Below are 19,460 nucleotides of genomic sequence, written 5' to 3'. Positions count from 1 at the left end.
TGAGCGGCCACCGATAGCGCCGCTCACAGGCAGAAACAGCACCAGGAGGTAATTAGAAAGAAGCTTCTATTTATCATTGAAACACATTGCATATTTCTGGACAACCCCTTTAAGGCCATTCTAAAACTCATGGAGTCATGTCTGCAAAGTTCAGACGTGACTGAGTCAGTCAGTGCACCGTGCACAGGTCCACATAGTAGACAGGGACAGGAGCTGCCTGCTATTCACATGCACTAGATCTGGTCTGTAAATTGGACTAGATTATTTTGATAAAATAATGATGGACAGGTCTCTGTTTTATTTTTTGCTATAACTCAGCCTACAGAAAAAAAGACGTGAACAGCCCTAAAGACTATTAAAGGGGTTGTCCAGGACTAATATATATATTCTGGATAGTCCTATACTGTCTAATATTAAAAACCCTACAATGTGTCAAAGTTGACCTCTGTGTGAATAAGGGCAGACAAAGGACTGGGTACTGAACTGTGGACACCAGCCAAGGGAAACATTTAAAATGTATTATCCAGCTCTAGGAAGGGAGGCCACACTCTGGTTTGCACAGAATGCAAAAAATACAAAGAAAAAACACAAAATTTGAGCTCAGGTTAAGTTTTTTTTTGTGTAAAAAAAAAAAATAGTCCATGTCTGGAGCGCACACTCACCGCCGTCGTGTCTGGCACGCACACGCGCCGTCGTCGTGTCTGGCGCGCACACGCACCGCCGTCGTGTCTGGCGCGCACACGCACCGCCGTCGTGTCTAGAGCCCTAATTCACACCATAGCGTAAATTTCACCTCATGATGAGCTTTTTGTCCATCTATATGTTTTCCCTCCCTGTTTTTGCTATAAGTGTAATTACTTTTCTAAGGCCAGTATCAGGTGGTGCAGCTTCACCTCAGACCTCACCGTGCAGGTGCTTATAAGGAGGCTATATATTACTTTATACAGTATAAGATACACACACACAGCAGGGCTATTGCTGCTTCCTCTGCTCTTTTGTGCAAAAAGCGCGCACTTTTGACAGTAACAGCTGTGGCACAGGCTCCGCCCCTTCTGACTAACTGGTTGTGGCTCCTCCTTCAGTCACTCTCGGCCAATCATCTTTCAGTGCCGGCTACCCTGTCTTACTCCTGATTGGCTGAAATTTTCCTGGCGCCAAATGCAAACAGGGTATAAATATGCAGCGCCCGAGGTCGGCGGGCTCATCTTCCCCTGCTCTGTACACACATCCTCTGCTGTCCGCCCAGCCGTCTGCCGCTTCCCGCCGTCACCATGCTGTCCTCCCGTAAGCCATTCTCTGCTGTCAACGAAAACGTCTCCCCAATGAAGCACCTGTCGCTGGGTGACAAGGAGAACACGGTGAGTGCGCGCTCCCGGCTGTGTCCGCGCTCCCGGCACCGTCGTGTACAATATATAACTTATATCTGCTTTTCTTATTGCAGCCTCCGTCTCTGAGCAACACCCGGATCCTGGCCAGTAAGACCGCCCGCAAGATCTTTCAGGAGGCTGAGACCGAGCTGGTGGTAAGTGCTGCAGCTCCAGGGGGACAACAACTCCCAGCAGTGTGCTTGTGCGGAATGGGGGTGGTTGTTTATTCCGGGAGGTGCCCTATCCTGACGCTAAAGGAGGCAGGGTGGTGTCCGGCTTCCTCCCTGCCAAATTTCAACAGAAGTCTCTGATCTCCAGTCAACTTTGGCATGGAGGGGGTTAACTAGCATTTTCCCTTGTTAATATGTAAGTTTTTTTTTCCTTTCTCCACCCTGTAAATGGTTAACTGCAGGTCAGCCCAACAATTCTGCAATATCCCCTGCCCCCTCCCAAAAAAACCCACAATCCAGTGGCTTATTTCCTCTATTCTAAGGGATCACACAGTTTGAGATACATCCACGTGTGAACATACTCTAATGCCACATTCAGTATTTGTAAGCCAAAATCAGGAGTGGAACAACCAGAAGTATAATAGAAACGTGTCTCCACTTCTGCATTTTTCACCCACTCCTGATGTTTTGGTTTATAAACATGTCAAATACTAAATGTGTGAACGTGGCCTTAGAGTTAAACTGTCTCCAAGGCTCAGTCGCTACGTTTTTGTGCCCCATGTTGTATTCTGGTGTCAACTTTAGGTTAGGGTGATGTGGTGTTCTATTACTATTAATGTTATGTGGTGGTGTTGGCTTTTTTTTTTTACCACTCTACTGAGCGTGTACATAAAGTGCAGCAGAGATCCTTAGCTCAGAACAGACATAAGACCGTTCCTAAGAACTTAGGAAAGTTATGAGAACACTAGTTGCATTGTACTAGACACAATTTATGTATTGTCCATTTTATTCCAACTTCAAAATGGACTCTGACTCCACAGCCCTAACCATAAATGGGTTTCATAAGTTTCACAGAGTACACCCTTAGGCTGTGTGCCCACGATGCGTATTTCATGCGTTTTTGGTGCGGAAATTTCCGCAGCGTAAACGCATGGTAAGCCTCCCCCCTCCCCCCCATGGTCTCCAATGCAATTCCGCACTTTCAATGCCAATGCTGCGTACTTCTCCACAGCGTTTATGCTGCACTCAAATCCTCAGCATGTCCATTAATTTTGCGGAAGCGCTGCATTTTCGCCGCCATTGACTTGCATTAGAACGCGCCAATTCCGCAAGACTGCATCTATACTTGCGTTATTGGCGCGTTCTAATGTGCGGATGGTACCAGAGTGTAGAGGAGAGGAGACTACTCCACACCCAGGTACCTTTTAAAAGCTGTAAGAATAAAATAAAAAATAAGATTATATTCACCTTCCGACGGCCCCTGGTCTCCTTCCCTCTGCTTGCGTGCAAGACTGAAGGACCTGAGGTGATGTCAGTCATGTGACCGCAGGCCCGGCAGCCAGGAACGAACGCGGCAGCACACTCCGGGCCATTGGAGGGTAAGTATAGCTTTATTTTTTTTATTTTTAAACATTCTTACGGTCACACTATATAAATCCATGCCGGTTGCATGGATTTATATAGTGTGACCTAGTTGTCAAGCACTTTCCAAGTGATGCTAAAATCGCCTGGAAAGCGCTTGTGAATCCGCATGTATTACGCAGGAAAAACTCATGTACAATCTGCATGCGTTTTTTTGGCCAGGGAGATGCAGAAATTTTCTGCTTCATTTCTGCATCGTGGGTGCATGCGCACGGTAAGTAAGCGCTGCAGATGTTACAGCATAGTGGATGGGATTTCAAGAAATCACATGCCCACTATGCGTGTCTGTGCTTCTGCAGTGCACCCACAGACGGGCATGCGGCACGTCTTCACAGACTGCAGCATGTCAATTTCTCTTGTGGAGACGCTAATCTAATGTATAGGCTGTGGTGAACCCGCATTTGTTCAATGAATGCACGCTGCATTTTAAGCGCTGCCAAAAAAGAATGGTGTGCACTTACCCTTAAGGTTAGTAGTCCTCAAGTTTTACTTATGATGTTGCCATCCTTGTGTGCAGCCTTTTAATCTATCCCTAATCTCTGGCAGCACCACGCTCATTAAGGAGAACCTGTCATGTCCCCAAATCCTGTTAATCTGCAGGTTAATGGTGTGCTATAGCTGTCTGACCGCCAGACTGATAGTTAATTTTTTTCACTGTAGCTACACTATTTCTATGGCTTTCTGCCCTTGAGGCAATGACTGCATGACTTTGGTCACCCCTCAGTACATAGTAACCAGCAGCTGTAACAAAGTCCCAGCACTGACTGATGGCTGTCTCTACTTAATGTACCACTGAGCTGGCTGTCAGTCAGCATCGGGGTGCAGTGACTGAAGCTGCACAATTTACTGAAACCTGGTAGCTGCCGGGAAGAACAAGGTTAACTTTCTCCTGGTAGCCAGGCTTTTAGTGTGGACTCTGGGCCGCTTTAGCATGCTATTAATCACACCTTGTCCTAGTCTAATGATACTCAAGGCTTCACAACACAAGTGCAGAGCCTGAATAACCTGTTAGGCATACTACTGGGTCACTGCTCACTACCTGTGGAGGGTGCTCCAGAGCTGAGGTCTCTAGAGTCAGGATCCAGAGACTGCCGGTTTCCCACAACTTAACCCCCAGTTATGGCAAGGCCCGTAGTGATGATGGCTGTAGAATTTGTGAGGGAGCACCCTATGACCTGTTTGTTAGTTGTGGCTTCTATATATATATTTTTTTTTGTCGAATCACTGACATCTGAATGAGGCTTAAATGACTTCATCATTTTGCATGCCCTCCTTGTATTTGTTGGGCACTTTTTACGCAGTATTTTCAATGTGTGAATGTGGCTATGTAAACTAGCATGCATTGAGCAGGCCAATATTGACTAGTCTAGTTCTCTTCTGATATATAAATCAGTGGCACTGGACTGCAGCACTTGTGTGACTTTGTAGATGGTACCCCAATATGTTTTCTCAGCTCCTTGGGTGATGGAAAGTCTAGTTTACCAGCATTTTGTTGTCTTGTAGGTGAAGGCTAAACAGCAGCGCACTGAAGATGAGCCTCTTCTGAGGGAGAACCCCCACCGCTTTGTCATCTTTCCAATCAAGTACCACGATATCTGGCAAATGTACAAGAAAGCGGAAGCTTCCTTCTGGACGGCAGAGGAGGTAAGCGCAGCTGACACTGGTTCTCCTCATTATTGCACCATAACATCGTCCTTTACGATCTGCATGTTAATGATCTGATTTACTGAACCTTGATCTTTGTAGGTGGATCTTTCTAAAGATCTTCAGCACTGGGAGTCCTTGAAGGACGAAGAGAGGTTCTTCATTTCTCATGTGTTGGCCTTCTTTGCTGCTAGTGATGGCATAGTCAATGAGAACTTGGTAAGTGCATTGCTGAGGAATCCTCGAATACTGAAAAATTGTTTGAGAATATACACTTCTGTAAACCAGCTAATACAATACTGCACTAGCTCAGTGGCAAACTCGGTCAATTAAGGGCAAGAAAACGTGGCTAAAATATTCTCCGTAATCTCAGATTCAGGACTAATGTGTAACTTTTTACAGGTTGAGAGGTTCAGTCAAGAAGTTCAAGTAACGGAGGCTCGCTGCTTCTATGGCTTCCAAATTGCTATGGAGAACATTCATTCGGAGATGTACAGTCTCCTCATTGACACCTACATCAAGGATTCTAAAGAAAGGTAAGCATTGAATTTGGTGGATATTTAAAGGGGGTTATTTAGTACTATTTTGCTTTTACTATGAGTCTAAGAACTAACAGACCGCTCCTGTCGGTGATTCTGTGGGTGTCAAGTCGTGAGAGCAGCTGCTTCTCCTTTGCTCTGTTGATCGGGCATGATGGCTGATGTCATGTTGAATGAGGCGGCGGCCTAACTGCAGGAAGCTGGCGGTCAACCAGCATGACACTCTATTGACAGCAGCCCAGAAGAGTAAGAGTGCTCTGTTGAAATGAAGCAGCTGGAGTGGTCAATCACCTCTCTGACCTGGCGCCAGGTAGTTAACCACCTGTCTGTTAGTTTTTGGGCCCATAGCAACAAAATAAAATGGTCCCAGGTAACCCCTCTAATGACTTGTTGCTGGCAGATGGTCTGGCATTACTTCATCAAAAATGTCTAAGATGCACTCTGTATATAGGAGTAATGCAAATTGTGAACCCATCAGTGTAACCTTGTAATTGTCCATGTTGGCTGCAGTTACTATGCATTCTTTCACTTTAAATGAGGTATAGTGAAATCTCTGAACATTTCATTGACTTTGAATACTTGCAGGGAGTTTCTGTTCAACGCCATTGAAACTCTGCCATGTGTGAAAAAGAAGGCCGACTGGGCGATGCGCTGGATTAGTGACAAGCAGTCCACTTATGGTGAACGCATTGTGGCATTTGCTGCGGTAGAAGGAATATTCTTCTCTGGATCATTCGCTGCAATCTTCTGGCTGAAGAAACGTGGACTGATGCCTGGTCTGACCTTCTCTAATGAACTGATCAGTCGTGATGAGGTGGGTGATATTCCTGACCACATAAGAGCTGTAGCGTTACTTTCCTCTGTGCCAGGTAACATGTTCTCTATCTGCTCCCTCAGGGTCTTCACACAGACTTTGCTTGTCTTATGTTCAAACATCTGGTACACAAACCATCAGAAGATCGTGTCCGAGAGCTGATTATCGATGCTGTTCAGATTGAACAGGTGTGTATGGGATTCACAACTGGGCTGGTGTATGTATCTGTCTTATTTGGAGCCTATGTTCATAGTAAGTCTTGATATAGTACCTCCTTTTTCTTGTCACATCAACTTAAATGTTAACATTTTGCACTTTTTTTTCAGGAATTCTTGACTGACGCGCTGCCGGTAAAGCTCATTGGCATGAACGGCACTCTGATGAAGCAGTACATTGAGTTTGTGGCTGACCGTCTCATGCTGGAGCTTGGGTTTAGCAAGGCAAGTGCAGCATTTTGCAAGGTTTTTGTGACTGAACAGTCTCTTCTTTAAACTTGTTTTAACTGGCATAATGTAAATGACATGCACACAGCTAGGGTAGACTTAAAGGGGTGGTCCAAAGGCTAAAATCTTGATTCTAAGTTTCTCTCATGGCACTAAATAGACTTTCTAATAGACTTGCATGAAAAATTCCCTAACTGCTTTTCTATTATCCCTAATACTTCCTTTTGGATGCTTCGTTTGAGTTCCACTACATGCTGGTACACTCAAACTCTGTTATCGAGGCAGAGGCTGCGATCACTGCTTCAGCTTCTACCCCCTCCCTGAAATGAAACTGAGCAGGGACTAGCCCTTTTCCCTGATTATATCACTGTGATGTGCAGAGTGACAGTGCACACTCTTTTGCCAGCTCGTATAAGTAATGCGACCAACAGAGCACGTTGTCAAAATACTCAGTGTGCAGAGACCAGTGACATCACTGGTCTGCACGCCAGCTATTGTGGCACTGCGCTCTACCAGCTTGTTACTGCTGATCTGAGCCTGAGTGCACTGTCTTTGTGCATGTCACTCAGGGACTAGCCCAGCTTTTGGACCACCCGTTAACTTTCTTGTGCACAGACTGATCAAATGTGATAGTGACCCCACAAAAAATAAATCTATCAACATGTACTAATGAAAAACTTCACATTTCAGATATTCAAGGCAGAAAATCCTTTTGACTTCATGGAAAACATCTCCCTGGAAGGAAAGACTAACTTCTTTGAGAAGAAAGTTGCAGAATACCAGAAGATGGGGGTGATGGCGAAAGCTGCAGACAATAAATTCACTCTTGATGCTGATTTCTAAATGGACTAAACCTTTCCGGTGCAGTAATACTTGAGGGCATTTTATTTGGGTTGTCCTAATCTGCCCACATGCAGAACTGGCGCCTGTTACAGTGACTATATAAGCTCAGATTGTTCCATATGGCGGCACATTATCTGGATTTTTCACACATGCTAGTTTACAGAAGTCGGCATGTGTGATTGTAAAAACACTCATGGGTACAATAGGTTGTACAGCTTGGTGTATGTATTATAAAGGGTGCTGTGTACTCTGCAGGGGAAGAGCAGCTGCATAACAGTAACTTCTATTAGTGTAAATGTTGTGGGTTTTATGTATTTTAGTCTGAACCTGGCACTTTAAATTAAAGATTTCTTTTAAAAAAAAAAATATATCTTGAATGCTGATCCTGGCACCATTTGATGTTTTACACCTCATACATCAATGAATAGATGTGGTAGTGCAATTAGTTTCATTTACATGGACTGTGTCGTACTGTTCTCACTCAGCTAGAAGACTCCTAAATATACAGGGTTAGTGATGTGACCTCAGTAGTCAAACTGCTTTTCCAGTCTTAGTACAGGCCCTGATGCACAGATCACTGCAAGTGTCCTGACCTGAACTAGATGGCCTATAATTACATAAGAGGTTGGGACTTTCAGTAGGCCTAGGGCCAATCTGCATTGCAGACAATAGATTTGTCTTTGCATAACCTAATAAGTGACAAAAAAAAAAAAATATGCAAATTACCTCTTCAGAGAAAGAGGACTTGAACTCTATAGCGCCACCTATTGGAAACATCAATCCTACAAGTCACAATCGACCCTTTAACAAGTCTTGCAATATGACTTGGGATAAAAGCCAAATCAGAATCTGTTAGCAGACACGAAAAAAAAAATGCTAAGCCAATGATGGTATTTAAAATGGCCACCAGGGGGCAAAATTGTCAAACTGCTGAAGTTCTTTCCTGCATAGTGCTGTAGTATAAATGTTTTTACCAGTATGTCCATCATAACGGCATGACAGGAGTTAAGTCCTCTGTTCCTCTAGGGACAGGAAACACATGAGAGGTTAAACCCCCCCAATCACACCATCAGTGTTTTTCCTGTCCCTAGCAGAACAGAACGCTATGGAGAGGTTCTCTGAATATAGAAGTTACCTGAGAGCCGGGGGGGTTTTGAGAACTCTCCCCTTCCTTCGGTCCACAGGCTCCATGCTGATACCCCTCTGCGGGGTCCCTCCGCCAGAAAACCGCCGCTTGCCGCTGTATCCCCCGGACAGGGGGCTCTGAGCGTTGCACTGTCCCACCGGCGTTATTCTGAAGGGCTGGCGTGCGCTCCACGGAGGAGCGCTGTGTATGGCTTCCGGTCGGGAGGCGGAGTCATCAATGCGAACATCCGCTTTGGGGCCGGTGTGCGTTCCAGGGTGGAGCGCATGCCGAGCACTGTGCGAGACTTCTGGCCGGGAGGCGAAGTCAGGAGAGTGGACATCCGCTTTGGCCGGCGTGCGTTCCAGGGTGGAGTGCACGCCACATGAGCTTCTCTTTCCAGCACCGGGAAGTGGGGCTTCCGGTGCCCAGAACGCACAGGTGCCCGGAGGTGGTGGTGAGCCTCCAGGGCATTAAGAATGGTGGTTATTGTTGGGGGCGTGGCTACCACCTGGATCAGGTAAGACCCTATAAAAAGGTACACCTCAGCCACACACTCTGACACCATGGAAGCTAATCCTTCAGGTTCAGAAGCCCCTTTCTGAGTCCCTGGGCAGTGTGAGTACAGCCTTAGGCCCTTCTCTTGATAAAATCAAAATATTCTAGGACAGGTCTTTATAGTAAAGTCTCCGGTGTCCTTTTTTATTTTATGGATTAGGAGAGGGGAACCCAGAGCTTTTTAAAGGAAGAAAAAAAACTTCCTTTTTGACGGATATAAGATCTGATCCGTGAGGAGGTCCAGAGTACAGTCTCGAGCCTCATGCCTTCCCGTACACAGCCGTCACCCCAAATAGTTCAACCCTCTCCTTGCCAGAAAAGACCTAGGTAGGAGATGGAAGAGGTGTCTGAGGAAGGAGAATATTCAGACTCCTCATCAGAGCACAGTCTAGAAGAGGATGAGGATTGCTTCTGTTACCTTCACAAGAGAGCAAGAAATATATCTTCTCTACAGAACATACGGATGAACTATTAAAGTCCGTTAGGCATACCATGAACTTGGAGGACACTCGGGTCTCCCATTCCAGACAAGATGAAATGTTTGTAGGTCTGAGAACTCAGAGAAATAGTGTTCCCTGTAAATGAGCATTTAAAATCAATGATTATAGAGGAATAAGAAGTAGTGGAGAAAAGACTCATTGTGCCAAGAGACTTTAAATCCCGCCTTCCTTTCAATCCGGAGGACATCAAACTTTGGGAGGAAATCCCTAAAGTGGATGTCCCAATAGCGAAAGTGGCTAAGAAAACATCCATCCCCTTTGAGGATTTGTCTTGCCTCAAGGACGCAATGGATAGGAAGGCAGAGAGCATGCTCAAGAGGAGTTGGGAAGCCTCAGCAGCCATAATTAAATCAAATATCGCTGCCACTTCAGTGGCAAGATCCATGTGCCTTTGGTTGGACGAGCTGTCAGATCCAATTAGGTCGGATTCCCCTGTATAAATGCTATCAGACTCTCTTCCCATGTTAAAGCTGGCAACGCAATTCATGGCTGATGCCTCGGCCGAATCAGTCAGATTCGCAGCTAGATGTAGTGTATTATCTAATACCGCTAGACGTGCAATATGGCTAAAAACGTGGTCGGGGGATAGCCACTTAAAGAATAAACTCTGCTCAATTCCCTTTTCAGGTGCTTGGGTCTTTGGTCCAGTGTTGGACGAGATCCTAGAAAGAGCATTCGACAAGAAAAAAGGATTTCCCGAGGATAGGGTTAAAAGATACCGGCCCTTTCGTGGACCCCGTCGATCCCCTAAATGTGATTACAGGGGTAAGGGTAAGACGGGGAGATGGTCTTACAGGAAGGGAGGAAAGGACAGAGCAGATCAGGTCGCCTCTGGAGCCCCAGCTAGACCATGACGCCATTGGAGTAGGGGGCAGGCTTCTTTTCTTTCAGGACAAGTGGGCGTCCATTACATAAAATCAATAGATCCTACGTTCCTTAGGGGAAGGTTACAAAATAGACTTCTCCCATACTCCCCCCTCATCGTTTCCAAATCACTCGTCCTCGCTCCCCCGTAGATCTCAGAAGTCTATGGCAGGATATATTAGTCCTTCAATCCCTACACGTGGTAAAACAGGTCCCCCCTTCAGAGCAGGGTTTAGGCCATTATTCCTCCCTCTTCTCGGTGTTAAAACCCTCAGGCAAACGCCGTACGGTTATAAACTTCAAGCCCCTAAACCAGTGGGTGAAATACAAAAGGTTCAAAATTGAAACTATAAAAAACATCATTCCATTGATAGAGAAGGGATCGGTAATGTGCACCCTAGACCTCAAGGATGCATATTACCATGTTCCAATTCACCCAAGTCACCAGCAGTACCGAAGGTTCGCTCTAGAGCAAGAGGACACAGTACACCACTTTCAATTCACTTGCCTACCCTTCAGTCTGTCCTCAGGCCCCCCGAATATTCACAAAGGTTATGACAGAAGTAGCGGCCTTTTTAAGAACACGGGATTATAATCATCCCTTACCTGGACGATACTGTATATTGTTGGTGGCAGAGTCAGAGTCTCTTCTTCTCGGTCAACAAGATCATACGATCAAAACCCTGGAATATTTGGGGTGGAACATCAATTGGGAAAAATCAAGCCTCCATCCAAGTACTACAAAAGTATTTCTAGGGGTACTCTTAGATTCCAGTCTTCAAATGTCCTCCTTGCCCCAGGAGAAAAGAGAAAAAATAAAACTGGAAATTTACAACTTCGAGAAACGGAAGACCACCTCAATCAGATACGCCATGCGGATCTTAGGATTGATGACCTCATGCATTCCGAGCGTGAAATGGGCACAGGCCCGTTCAAGGCCGTTACAGAAGTCGATCCTGTCAGTTTGGAACAGACGACCATCGGGATTAGACAAGAATATGAGACTGTCAAGAGAGCTAAAAAAACCTCCCTTTCCTGGTGGACAGACCCTTCAAACTTAGAAAATGCAGTAGACTGGATCCTTCAATCCAGATCCATACGGATGCCAGCCAAAAAGGCTCGGGAGCAAGCATAGGAAACAGATATCTACAAGGGATGTGGCCCAAAGAGATACAACACAGGTCGTCAAATTTCAGGGAGCTAAAGGCGGGCTGGGAAACTCTTCAAAGATGTCAGCATTTGCTCAGAGGAAATCACTTAAAAATTTTCTCAGACAACAGCACCACCATCGCTTTTCTTCGTCGACAAGGAGGTCCAAGAGGGAAATGGTTACAATCCTTGGCGGCAATAATTTTCTACTGGGCGGAGAGAAATGTTCTTTCAATATCGGCTATTCATCTAAGGGGGTCCGAAAATGTGGTAGCAGATTTTCTCAGCAGAGCAAGAGTTGGTCCCTCAGATTGGGAGCTGAATCCGGATGTGTTTCATCAAATCATTCAACGATGGGGCACCCCGTTCATAGACCTGTTCGCAACAAGAAAAAAACAGGAAGCTGCAGCGCTTTTTTTCCTTGGACCCAGCCGACAGCCCAGAAGGAATAGATGCCCTTTCTCAATCATGGGGGACAAAACTGGTGTACACCTTTCCTCCAGTCCCTCTCATCTGAAGAGTACTAAGGAAAATCCAACAGGAGAGGGGAGCTCTTATTCTGATAGCGTCCTACTGGCCCAAAAAGAGCTGGTTCCCTCTGCTACACCGGATGGCGGTGGATCATAGAATCATAGAATGGTAGAGTTGGAAGGGACCTCCTGGGTCATCTGGTCCAACCCCCTGCTCAAAGCAGGATCTCCCATTCAGACTCCCAGCCAGGAGAGATCTTCTATTGCAGGGTCCCTTGTTACATCCGAACATCCAATTCCTTCAACTGACAGCATGGAACCTGAGAGGCGGATCCTAGCCTCTAAGGGCCTTTCTCATCGAGTAATTACAACTCTACAAGCCTGTAGGAAACCAGTAACGTCAGCCATCTATTCTAGGATCTGGAAACAGTTCTGTAGCTTTGCAGGTCAGTCTGTGGGAAATTTGTCTCGCCCCAATATTCCAAAGATACTGGATTTCCTCCAAGAGGGGTTTGATAAGGGTCTGAGGCCAAATACGTTAAAAGTTCATATCTCGGCCCTAAGTGCTTTTTTGGACTACTCCTTAATAGACCACCCATGGATATCAAGGTTCATAAAAGCAACTTCTCGTTTAAAACCCACGATAAGGAGTCTAGTACCGCCGTGGGATCTGAACCTTGTGTTGAGAGCTTTATGTAAGTCTTCCTTTGAACCCATGGAAGAAACATCAGTAGACCTGCTCTCTATGAAATCAGCCTTTCTTGTGGCAGTTACTACAGCGAAGCGGGTAGGTGAGATCCAGGCTCTCTCAGTTCTGGACCCATACCTCTGGAGGACAGATTGGTTCTTAAACTGGATCCTTCCTTTCACCCTAAGGTGGTGTCCAGTTCGAACCTGAATCAAGAGATAATACTGCCGTCTTTCTGCCAGTCTCCCAAAAATGAAAAGGAAAAATCCTTCCATACCTTGGACGTCAGGAGGGAAATTATTCAGTATATAGAAATCACAGCCCCCTGGAGGAGAGACTCAAACCTTTTTCTGCAATTCTCGGGTGTGAATAGGGGCAAGAAAGCTTCTAAGCCGACTCTAGCAAGGTGGTTGACAAGAACTATCGCCCTCACGTATGAATCTGAGGGGAAGGATCCACCAATTTCCCTTAAAGCTCATTCTACTCGGGCAATCTCCGCTTCTTGGGCGGAGAAAGCTGGAGCATCAGTGGGCCAAATTTGCCAGGCAGCAACCTGGTCCAATATATCCACATTTACTAAACATTATAAATTGGATGTATTGTCCAGTCAACAATTAGCCTATGGCTGTAAAGTCCTTCAGGTAGTAGTCCCGCCCTAAATGTTCCATTTCTTTTGATTTGGTATGTCTCCTGTCGTGCCGTTATGATGGACGTACTGGTAAAATAGGAATTATTCCTACCGTTAATTACGTTTCCAGGAGTCCATCATAACGGCACCATATTTCCCGCCCCTGCTCTTGACACTAATGTGAATGTAACATTGGTATATGTATATAATAAAATAGAGTTGCATCCATCCTGGTTTGGTGATTAGTACAAACACTGAGGGTGTGATGGGGGGGGGGGCTTTTAACCTCTCATGTGTTTCCTGTCCCTAGAGGAACAGAGGACTTAACTCCTGTCGTGCCATTATGATGGACTCCTGGAAACGTAATTAACGGTAGGAATAATTCCTATTTTTGGAACAACTAACAGATAATATAAGGCAAGCTCTAAACTTCTAAGAATTGTTAGGCCTTCTGATCTACATCTTAATCTTTGAGAAATGAAAAGTGGGTGGTACTTGACTTTGTTCAATGGAGTTCTATCTTTTCCCATCACACTGCACCCCTTTTTTTGAGATGTGGTACATGAAATGCATTTATTCCAGTCTTGGTAAAATCTGGTCGGCAAAGGGCAGGGTGCCGCAACAAATTCTGAAGGAATGGGTTTATATAATATATTTCCTAATCAGCTGCTGACCACACCTGGCTCCTTAAACACCATTCAAATGGCTGACAAATACTTGCTGTACTCTTACATAGCGCAATCATATTCTGCATTGCTGTCTCCATAAGGGCACAAACTTCCTATCAGTATAGCCCATGCAAACAGGGAAAACATACAAATTTCTTGGAGGGATTGAACCCAGGACCTGAACGCTGCAAAGACAACAGTGCTAACCACTGAGCCACTGTGTGAACACTATGTAATATGGGGTGTCTGAGGTGTTGCTTGCCAATGTATCTCTCCAAGTATTGGATTACGCACTTTGCTATCAGACCCCATTCTTCCTCAAAGATTTTCTTAATTTACTGTCTAGTATGAAATCTCACTGCAAGCCTATTAGGCCACTCTACACTTACCCTCAACAGTAGGGCACCTTTCCACTGCTCCTATTAGTGTAGTTCAGAACTGCTAAACCAAGGATTACAGAGCTGGCCTCAGTAGCCATTTATCTAGCCCAGTCTTACAGGGCTACATAGCCTTCCTTGGGTATAGACACACTACCACTTGTGTCACACACACACACACGCACACGCACACGCACACGCACACGCACACGCACACGCACACGCACACGCACACGCACACACACACACACACACACACACACACACACACACACGCCGCTAGGTTACATGAGTTCTTCGGAATCCTGTGGGAACTGTTACTCAGGGCGACCATAGGCCACAGCTTCTCTCAGGCACAGGATAGAGTCAGTTGCTGACAAGTCAAATTTTACAAAAATGTGTATTCTCTAGAGTTTTTTTTGTGGTAATTCACGCCACAGGAATGGAGCAAAATGGTGGCCAGCTGCAGCCATCGATTTCCTGAGCCACAAAGGGCTGCCAAACTGTAAAAAAAAAAAAAAAAAAAAAAAAAGCATTCCCTCAGTGTGCATTCTGTTTGGCCCCATTTCATATTGCATTCTTGCCCACGTTCAATGGGGCTTGCATCTGTACAGCCCGCAAAACGAAAATCGGGCGTATGCACCGTTGGGGCCATTGTCTATAATGGTGCAGACAGCTAACGTGCTCTGTTGTGCATCACTTTTTCACACCACTGTACACCCAAAAAATGTTTGCCCCCTTTTCCGATTTCTTATTCTTTTGCATGTTTGTCACTCTTAATTAAACTTGTTTTGTGATCTGAAACATTTATTAGACAAAGATAACACAAACACAAAATGCAGTTATTAAATGAAGGTCTTTATTAAGGGAAAAAAAATCAAAACCTACAGGGCCCTGTGTGAAAGTGATTGTTCCCCCTTTAATTTATGTTTTAACTGTGGTTTATCACATCTTTGGGAAGCTGAGCTCAATTTCCCTAGTCACACATGGGTCTGATTCCTGCCACACCTATTCTCAATCAAGAAATCGCTTAAATAGGACCTGCCTGACAAAGTGAAGTAGACCAAAAGATCCTCAAAAGCTAGACCTCATGCTGCGATCAAAAGAAATTCAGGAGCAAATGAGAAACAAAGTAATTGAGATCTCAGTCTGGAAAAGGTTATAAAGCCATTTCTAAAGCTTTGAGACTCCAGCAAACCACAGTGAGAGCCATTATCCACAAATGGCAAAAACATGGAACAGTGGTGAACCTTCCCAGGAGTGGCCGGCCGACAAAAATTATTACCCCAAGAGCGCAGCGACATCTCATCCAAGAGGTCACAAAAGATCCTACAACATCCAAATAACGGCAGGCCTCACTTGCCTCAGTTAAGGTCAGTGTTCATGACTCCACCATAGGAAAGAGACTGGACAAAAATGGCATGCATGGCAGAGTTCTAAGACGAAAACCATTGCTGAGCAAAAAGAACGTAAAGGCTTGTCTCAGTTTTGCTAAAAAAACATCTTGATCGCCAAGACTTTTGGGAGAATACTCTGTGGACTGACAAGACAAAAGTTGAACTTTTTGGGAGATGTAACACAGCATTTCAGAAAAGGATCATCATACCAACAGTAAAATATGGTGGTGGTAGTGTGATGGGCTGGGGCTGTTTTGCTGCTTCAGGACCTGGAAGACTTGCTGTGATAAATGGAACTATGAATTCTGCTGTCTACTAAAAAATCCTGAAGGAGAATGTGGTCATTTATGCAGCAGGACAATGATCCAAAACATCAGCAAGTCCACCTCTGAATGGCTTAAGAAAAACAAAATTAAGACTTTGGAATGGCCTAGTCAAAGTCCTGTTCTTAATCTGATTGAGATGCTGTGGCATGACCTTAAAAAGGCTGTTCATGCTCGGAAACCCTCCAGTGTGGCTGAATTACAACAGTTTTGCAAAGATGAGTGGGTCATAATTCCTCCAGAGTGTTGTAAAAGACTCATTGTTAGTTATCGCAAATGCTTGATTGCAGTTGTTGCTGCTAAGGGCGGCCCAAACAATTATTAGGTTTAGGAGGCAATCACTTTTTCACACAGGACCCTGTAGGTTTGGATTTCTTTTTCCCTTAATAATAAAGACCTTCATTTAAAAACTGCATTTACCTGTGTTATCTTTGTCCAATATTTAAGTTTGTTTTGTGATCTGAAACATTTAGATATGAGAAACATGCAAAAGAACAAGAAATCAGGAAAGGGGCAAACACTTTTTCACTGCACTACTGGCGGTGGACACGCAGACGTAGTAGACTGTGTCTGTCTCCAGTAGGTGTATACGCCCAAAAATGATGCACGTGAGGGCACACGTTGACTCTGTTGGCGCATACTTCCAAATCCCGTTGTGCAGGGGGTACAGATGCAAGCCCGGACGGGATCAGTGAACATGGGCAAGAACGTACTGTGAAAGCACCCTTAAGCTGAAGAGAGTGAGCATGATAGATTCTCCCCGTGATTGCATAGGTTTCCTCTGGTTTTCTTCCACACTCCAAAAACATACTGATAGGGGATCTAGATTGTGAGCTCCAATGGGCACAGGTCCGATAATGTCTGTAAAGCGCTATGGAATTAATGGCACTATATAAGTGAGTAAAATAAAGGGGAATAAGAAAGATGCCAGGAATGGCAGGACAATTGACGACTGGGTTGAGCATTCATCTTTTTTTCTCTTACATCCTAAATTTATTATGCTTTGGGTTTTATGTAGACCATAATAAGGATCACTCAATTAGAAGGAAATAATTTCGTTGTGAATTGAATTTCCATGTAACATCTGCTCAATTTGGCGATTTCGATTCTTGGTACATTTGATTATTTCTATTCCAGATGGAATATTTTTGAGGCGAATGAAAAAAAAAAGTTTTTTTTAAAACAGAATCCGCTTCAGGAAACTGCTTTTTTTTCCTCCTTCTCCTAAAGTGTGATTTTTAAGGCGGTTTTGAAAAATTTTTTGAAGAATATTTTTGTAGCCTGTTGACTTGACTGTTAATTTTGGAGAGGATTCCACAAAGAATCCATGTCCAAGACGTAATGAGAGAATCAATTCTAACAGTCAAATTTGCTTCAAATTTCTCCCAAATATTCAGAATCATAATTTGGGGAGGGGGGTTTGATTTATGCTAATCCAGCAAAATTGTGGCCATTTTGCTTAATTTTGAGGGCTGAGAAGGGCTCCTCGGCCCTTCCCATACCTGTCCCACCACCACCATGTCCTCTGCTCACTACTCTAGAAGTAAAGCTGTCATCAACGTAAAAGGGGGCACTTTGAGCAATGTAAGGTATAAAGGTTTTTTTCACATGTTTCTTCACTCCTTGTTTCCATATATGTTCTTTCGTGGTTTTGCTGCTTTCAGTCTGAATCTATAATGTGCACGTTCCAATAAGAATAGATGAGGAAAACCACTGCATGAACCGGTGTAGCCAAACTTTTCACCGGTCCTGTAAGGGACACATTGCAATTTAAGAAATTAAAGGAAAATCTACCATTCTTCATAAATCCTGTCCCCCGTGCAGCAGTATGTGACTTTTATACCAATCTTTATTCAGTTATGGTAAATATCTCTGCAAATTATCCGCTGTAATTAAACGTCTCTGTTGCAGGGCAGCCTGATGTATTCCATGTTTACATTCTATTGTAATGATGTTCTGAAATATCACATAAATGCCATCAATAAGCCATGTGATGTCATTGCCGCCTTTCCTTTTTAATGATATGTTAATCTACACGTCGTAGAATATTTGATTGGAATTTTAATGAGGTACATAATTTATATTTATAATGCACAGGAAATCTGCGAGACCAAGACAATTAGAAACAAGTACAGTACCAAAATGAAATATTCTCTTTTTTTTTTCTTAAGATGTATATGTCAGTGATACAAGAGCAGGTTTAACAGGGTTTCCAACCTTACCAAGAAAATATCTCTTTAAGATGTGACATCTTGCTTGCTTTCAGTGGGGGTCCAGCTGCATGACCACTGTTAATCAGAAGAACAGTGCAGTGTAGGCAATGTGCAGAAAACTGCAACTCAGCACCAATCCAGTGAATAAAGCAGCGTTGCAACAACCGCACAGAGCCTGTAGGATGGAGAAATATTAAAAACACCCAAAAATATAAAAGTTTAAATCCCCCTCCCTTTTTCCTCAAACATACATAGCAAAATGTTAAAAATAAAACAATAAACATATTTGTGATTGCTGCAGGCGTAATTGCCCAAACTAATAAAATAAAAATAAAAACAGCCCAATTGATGTTTTTGATCCACGCACTTCTTCCAAAAAATGTCATCTCATCACGCAAAAAAAACAAACAATTTATCACACAGCTCCATCAATGGAAGAATAAAACAAAAAAAAAGTTATGGGTCTAAGGAGATGGCGACACAATTTTTTTTTTTTTTTTTTACCAACTTCTGATTTTTTTTAACCACTAAAATATAAACTATACAAGTTTGGTATTGCCGTGATTGTAATGATCAAGAGGATCATGTTAGGTCATTTTTAAGAAACAATGATCACCATGAAAATAAAATCCAAAAATCAATTCTGGAATTACATTTTTTTCCCCATTTCCCCATTTGGAATTTTTTATCTCATTTTTCAGTACATTATATGGTAAAATGAATAGTGCCATTCCAAGCTACAACTTGTCCAGCAAAAATGAGCCCCTATATGGCTGTGTTAATGGGAAAGTGAAAACCTTATGACTCTTGGAAAAAGGGGAAGTAAGAAATGAAAGCCTCTTGGTTTTACGAGAGGGTCCCGTTTAGGGAACACCCCTCTATAACATGTGAAACAGATGACAATGGAACATGACTTGAATGAACTGTGCCATTAGTTTCTTACAATATATTAATGTGAATATATATGGGGATATTCACCTTCTTACTTTGCGATTATTACCATTTGTTCAGACTTTGCATTTCTTCCCCACAGTGACACAGAGACATACACAGCGGAAAGTGTGGATTCTTAAATCATCAGATGTGAATTATTTAGGAGCTGGCCGAGTGTGAAATAAAAGTTGCCATTTCCTGTAAAGTCAGAAATGTGACAATCATTTTATAGCCTATAGTTTTTCAGTGGCGGGATATTGGGAGCAGCTGGTGGTTATTGATGTGTCGTTTCATACGGGATGAATATGAAAAAAAAGTCAGGATTCC

At 43.9% G+C, this 19,460-nt stretch overlaps 1 protein-coding gene across 1 annotated transcript; it reads left to right on the top strand.

Annotated features, from left to right (window-relative positions):
• Positions 1 to 1,171: 1,171 nt before the first annotated feature.
• Positions 1,172 to 7,591, top strand: RRM2 (ribonucleotide reductase regulatory subunit M2). The gene is made up of 9 exons (XM_073672971.1): positions 1,172 to 1,358; positions 1,442 to 1,522; positions 4,463 to 4,603; positions 4,706 to 4,822; positions 5,006 to 5,139; positions 5,728 to 5,956; positions 6,040 to 6,144; positions 6,283 to 6,396; positions 7,090 to 7,591. Exons 1-9 carry the CDS (start codon positions 1,272 to 1,274, stop codon positions 7,240 to 7,242), a joined length of 1,161 nt encoding a protein of 386 aa, XP_073529072.1. The 5' UTR covers positions 1,172 to 1,271; the 3' UTR covers positions 7,243 to 7,591.
• Positions 7,592 to 19,460: the final 11,869 nt, after the last annotated feature.

This window comes from Phyllobates terribilis, unplaced genomic scaffold (genome assembly GCF_046119375.1).
Source record: "Phyllobates terribilis strain yellow unplaced genomic scaffold, ASM4611937v1 Scaffold_3__8_contigs__length_932513732, whole genome shotgun sequence".
Classification (NCBI taxonomy): domain Eukaryota; kingdom Metazoa; phylum Chordata; class Amphibia; order Anura; family Dendrobatidae; genus Phyllobates; species Phyllobates terribilis.
This window is presented reverse-complemented; position numbering and strand designations above follow the sequence as displayed.